This window comes from Dendrobium catenatum, unplaced genomic scaffold (genome assembly GCF_001605985.2).
Source record: "Dendrobium catenatum unplaced genomic scaffold, ASM160598v2 fragScaff_scaffold_1284, whole genome shotgun sequence".
Classification (NCBI taxonomy): Eukaryota; Viridiplantae; Streptophyta; class Magnoliopsida; order Asparagales; family Orchidaceae; genus Dendrobium; species Dendrobium catenatum.
In genome coordinates this window covers 1877823-1883822 of record NW_021319746.1, presented here as the reverse complement: position 1 = coordinate 1883822, position 6000 = coordinate 1877823, and the positions used below count along the sequence as shown (strand labels likewise).

At 37.0% G+C, this 6000-nt stretch overlaps 1 protein-coding gene across 1 annotated transcript; it reads left to right on the top strand.

Moving 5' to 3' along the window:
* Positions 1 to 2881: 2881 nt before the first annotated feature.
* On the top strand, positions 2882 to 3491 carry LOC114580800 (the record flags this gene model as incomplete). Its single annotated transcript, XM_028699433.1, is given in 1 exon segment — positions 2882 to 3491. A coding segment is annotated over 1 exon segment (449 nt), but the record flags the coding sequence as incomplete, so codon positions are not given.
* Positions 3492 to 6000: the final 2509 nt, after the last annotated feature.

The following is a 6000-nucleotide window of genomic DNA, read 5'->3' as shown; positions in this document are numbered from 1 at the left end:
AAAAAAAAAAAAAAAGGAAGAACCAAACGAAGCTTAAGAAAACAAAAATAAAAGTTTTTGTTGGGATTTATTCTTCTCCATCTCTCTCTCTCTCTCTCTCTCTCAAACATTGATAAAGATGAGGGATAATTTTAATCGTGGTTAAGCTATAACAAAAAAAAATACATTTAGAAATTATTTAAATTTTACTTAAATAATTTATTAATGATTTAATATATCAAAATAAATTTGAATAACATTCAAAAATCGTTCAAATAAACTTTAATCAATGTTGATATCCTAGATGATAAAACCATAATAGAGCATTAATGATTTTTATTTAAAAAAAAAAAAATCAATCATAGTTATAACATGGTTTGAAATAGATTCGAATAAGACATTTATGCATATTTCTTCTATTTTAAACATTACGGGGAGTATAAAATCAAAATTTTTGATGAAATTTGATAGGGAAACTCCGAGACAATTTTGTTATTTATAAGTTGAAGTGAGGACTACTTCCCTTGATCTTGAGTGGTATCTGATTAAATTCATGTAAAATCCTAAGTGAAGTTCCTCGTTTAAGGAAAACAAAATTATTGTTCACTATATATCTCAAAAATCTTTGAGGGGCTATTTGGTTGCCTGAAAAGAAAATGCAGTGTAAAGCAAATACAATATAAATTAAATATAGTGCATTCCGAATACTTTGATACTCTTTGGTTGTCTGTAAAATAAACGTAGAAGAATTATTTCCCTTGTTTGGTTAGGTAGAACCAGAGTAAAGTAAAAGCGATTTTTTTGTAATAATTTATTTTATCATTACAACTAGTGTATTTATAAAAGCAGTATATTGATAATAAGTAGTTTTATTTTGGTGTTATAATAGTTAGTATTATTTGGTGTTATATAGTTATGTATAAGTTATATAAAGTATAAATAAATGCATAATAAGAACTCCGATTATATATAACAAATTAGGACTGTTCAAATATACTTTGACATGAGTGTAAAATTATATATAACAAATTAGGATTGTCCAAATCGGGTCATGGGTCGGATTCTGGCCTAACCCGGAACTGTTCTACCCAACCCTTTTTTTACAAATGGGTTAGTTTTTCGGACTTGAACCCGACCCTCTTCGGGTATGTTTTACTAATTTTTTTTATTTAATTTAATTTATTTAAACTTATATAAAATTAATATAAGATTTACTTCAATCAATTTAAAATATTTAAAAGCTTAATTCCGTTTGGGCAACAATATTTTTTTTTAAATAATATTTACTTATTTCATTACAATCTTTTAAAATCCTCTTAAATTAATTAAAAATGGGTCAAACCGGTTGATTTTGGGTTTCCGGGTCAATCCGAACCTGACCCGATTTTACAAATGGGTTGAAATTCCTAACATGAACTCGAACCGGTTCGGGTTCGGGTTGACCTGACCCGAACTTGAAATTTTGGGATCAGATCAAATATTAATGATCTTAACTACTCTAACAAAACTTTAATGATCTTAACTTAAACCTCAACAGTCATAATTAGTCTTAAATATATAATTAGGAGTTAGTCTAGGAGGAAGATTTTTGAGAGCTCATGTTGAGCTCTTCTTGTAAGAGAGAGAAAGGGTGAGGGAAGAGAAGAGGGGAAGAGATAATTTTTGGAGGGAATACAATTAAAGCTTTATTAATATTTTTTTCCTAACCCATTACATCTCATACAATGCCTATTTATAGGTCTTTATATGGATAAGTTGTCAAAGCGGATCAATCTAACTAAAAACGGATCAATACATAACAAATCTCCACCTTGGTCCATGTTTACCATCAAATAACTCAAGATCTAACCATATCTTTAAAATAAGAGCAACAAAATACAATAAATCTGATGAACCAAAGGACTTAGCCCTAAAAAAATTGAGAGCACAACAGGTATCAACACACCTGCACTTTCAGCATTCAGCTAAAGAACAAGATCTTACGGTATCAACTGGCTTCCAACAGATAATCACAACCTATTGTCTATCTCGGAGATGAAGAACAACCAAGAGGAGAACAAGAAGGGTTCACCTTCTTCGCACATAGAAATCTCAAGATTTCACTTCCTCACATCTTCCCTCTTCCACAAGAAGCTCAAAACAACCGTTAACAAAGATCTAGCCCTTTTTTTTCTCTCACACTCGACTCAAACAACCGAACGAAAGAGCTTACGCCATAAAACTCACTTCCAATCCACAATCCCTTTACGATTGTTTTCTCGAAGAAGAAGAACAAAATAGAGGAGAATAATAAGGGTTTGCCTTCTTCACACACATAAATCCCAAGATTTCACCACCTCTCTCTTCCTCCTCACTCAAGAAGAAAAACCAGCTTAGCCCCTAAGCCTTCCTTCGGATGGCTCCCGCTCTCACAAGACCCATAAAACAGAAATCCCTCAAATCACAATTTATGTTTCTGATTTCCTTTCTTTAATCTACTTGCACCAACATACAAATCCACTTATTGGTTTTCTCTCAATCTTGATCGGAAGCTTTACCTCAAAGATCTAAACCGATCTTTAATAAAAAACAATAATCTTGAATCTGTCGTGGTCCCCTACTCACTTGTGGACAACCTGCCTCGCCTTGTACACGCAATCTCCCGCGTGCCTTGCTTTGCTACTTCACTTAGCTATTTTCTTCATCAACAGCAAAAAAAGTTTCTCATGGATCAAGAACCATCACCTGCTGAACTCAGGTTTCCTGTAGCCTGCATGAACCAAGAGCTCCCTAGATCTCCTAGTTGCCTCCTCCTAGCAATTCATAATATCTGCAAGATTCCCTGCAGTATTTGCCAGCAGAAGCTCTTTTCCGACCGTCCCTTACGCAAATAGCTCAGCACGGACGCCTCCCGATCAGACTTTGTCTGTTCCACTTGATTCCACACGAATGAGCCCGACACCGACTAGCACCTATGGCCCGCTTTGCCACGTTGATCGCAGAACCTCCGCTCCGTCTGCGACCAGTCCTCGCGCCCAATACAAGCGGGAATCTCCTCCAGCCCGCATTCGTTCCCTCGATTCAAGCTCAATCGGGCTTTTGCCTCTGGCCGAGTCTACAGGTCAACTTTGTTGTTCGGCTATAACTTCTAACCACCGTGGCCGGTGGATCTCCTTGCGAATCCCACATCCGTGCGCCAAAACTTCTTCTTCGGATCTTGCTAAAAAAAAACCTCCTTACGCACGTCTGAGCTCAAGCAAGCTCCGCAAAACCGAGCCAGGCAGCATTGCTCCAGTCCGCTTATCTGGAGAACTTCGCATGTACTCGAACTTAACCATGACCGAACGGCCTCCCATCTCGTGGCCAAACTAGCCCAACCGGCTCTGCCTTCTTTCCGCGACAAGGGTATGCCCGCCTCGTCAAATCCGGCGAACCTCGCCAAGATCGCATGCTTGCCTCTGCGTCAAGCTCCTAGCCCACTCGCTCAACCAGCGACCCCACTCGTCCTTCCGCCTGCTCACCTGCAAGCAAGGCTCGACGATCAAGCCCTTTCAGCACATATCAACAACTTCATGTGAGCAAGCATGTCGACCACACCGGTAGTCACCACCTCTCTTTCTTGGAAGGAACACCTTCCTCCTTCCTCGATCACCTTAACGAGGCTCTGATACCAATTTGTTGTGCGTGGAAGATATAAACCAACCACCCAACCAGATGATAATTCAATTATCTTGATCGTAGATTATAGGTTATTTGTAAATTGTACTCTCACAAAATTAATTCCTAAGACACAAATAGTAAATAATTAATGTTGCCTCACAGCTTATGAAAAGAATAATTTCAATAAACAAATTTCAGGAAAAACTGAAACAAAAACACACCAAAGTTTACTCGGTTCAAGTTCTTGCGAACTCAACATCCACGGGGCAACCAGGATTATCTCTTTTATTCAATACATGTGGAAAATTGGATATAAGATTTGTATACAGAAAATTACTTCTAAAAAAATCAAACTAGCCAACACTCGGCTAAACAGAGAAGGATGCCAAAAAATAGATTTCTGCCAAAGAGCCTTCCCGGACAAAGATCTCATACGGATCTTTTGAATAGAAACTAATAACAATAACAAAAAAAAAGCTTTCAACCCACTATCATCAATTTTTTTTATAGAAAAGAATAAATGCAAGATAAGAAATAACAGCAGATATAACTAGATATGTCAGAGAACAGAGAAACCGTCCAAACCAAAACCAATGCTTCCAAAATAACAATTCAAGATCTAATCAAATCTTTAAAAATATGAGTAGGGAACTAAAACAGAGAATAAAAAATGCAAGGAATCGGGTGAACATGAGACACAACTCTAAACCGAGAGCAACACAACAGATATCAAGACCAAACCTCCTAATCTACAAGAAGAAACATATACCTGCAATTCCAACGTACATCTATAATGCAAATAAGCAAGATCTTACGGCACAATCAGATTCCAACCGGCAAACAAACCTGTTGCCTTTCACAGAGATGAAGAACAAGAAGGGTTTTCTTTCTTCACACACACACAAATCCTAAGATTTCATCTCTCCACAACTTCTCTTTTGCACAAGAAGCTCAAAAAACTGTTAACAAAGACCTAGCCCTTTGTTTCTCTCACACCCAAACAAAGCATCAAAACCTCAATGCATTTCCAATCCCAAAATCATTTCTCTCACACACTCAATGAAGAGCTTACAGCACAAATTCGGCAACCAAACGACAGTCACTTGAGGTTTTATTTCTCAAAGAAGAAGAACAAGATAGAGAGGATAAACAAAAAAGATTCGCCTTCTAATCAGAAATCCAAAGATTTCACTACCTCTGTCTTCTTCCTTCTCACTCAAAAAATCAAGCCGAAACAAACCCCAGCTTTCTCCTTCGGATGGCTCCCGCTCTCAAAACCCGAAAACTAGAGAAGGCTCAAAAGATCAAAATTATGCTTATGTTTTCCCACTCTCGTAAACCAGAACTTTTATTTGGTCCGGTGAACGTACGCAACTCTACGTTCGGCCGCCAGTAGAATCGCGTCACGCGTTTTCATTATTTATCGCGCGTCTCGACAACCCGACCCGGAACAGACCCAAGATTGCTCGGTATTGCTAGGTATTGGTCGATTTTGCTCGGCAATAACCAATACCGAGCAAATACTTAGCAATACCGAGTTGTACCAAGTTGTACCGAGTTTTTTCTAGCAATACCGAGCAAATACCTAGCAATACCGAGCAATACCGAGCAAATCCTGAGCAAACACTGAGTTGTACCGAGTTGTAAAAAAACTCAGTACAACTTAGTATTTGCATGGCATTGGTCTTCACAGAGCGGTATTTCTGATTTTTGCAAAGCAATACCTAGCAAATACCGAGCAAATACCGAGAAAATCGCGAACATAGCATTTCCTGGTTCCACTCCGGGTCAAGTCGTCGGGCCGCTCGATAAAGAGTAAGAGCATGTGGCGACATGTTATTGGCGGCCGAACGTAGCTCTACGTCCGGTCAGAGGACGTAATAATTGTTCCATAAACCCACTGTCAACTAGCCTTTAAATAGGAAAAGACCAAACAGCCCACCTTTGCAAGATAATAAAGAAATATGATAAGACAAAACTGAAAAAAGTTAATTAATTTAATTAACTGAGTAATTAAATTAATCAACTTATTTTATTTTAAAACACTTATATCACTTCTTTATTACTTTTAAAACAGAATTTTAGTAAAAAATTTATAAATAAAGATGATGATGTATAGAACAAGTGATAAGATAAATCTAAGTGTTCAAATTTTATGCAAAATAACGATGCCATCACACTCTATAATACTAGCACTCAAAATTGAATTAATTAAAGAAATTTTCAAGTGCGACTCATGCAAATGCAAGTAAATAGATAAAAAGATCATGTTAATAAGAGTGACTAAGGAAAAATTACAAGTGTGAGTGTATTGCTCAATCAAGATTAGTGCAATATAAAAAGATTATTTGAATACTTCTAATTGGAGGTATTTTGGAGGAT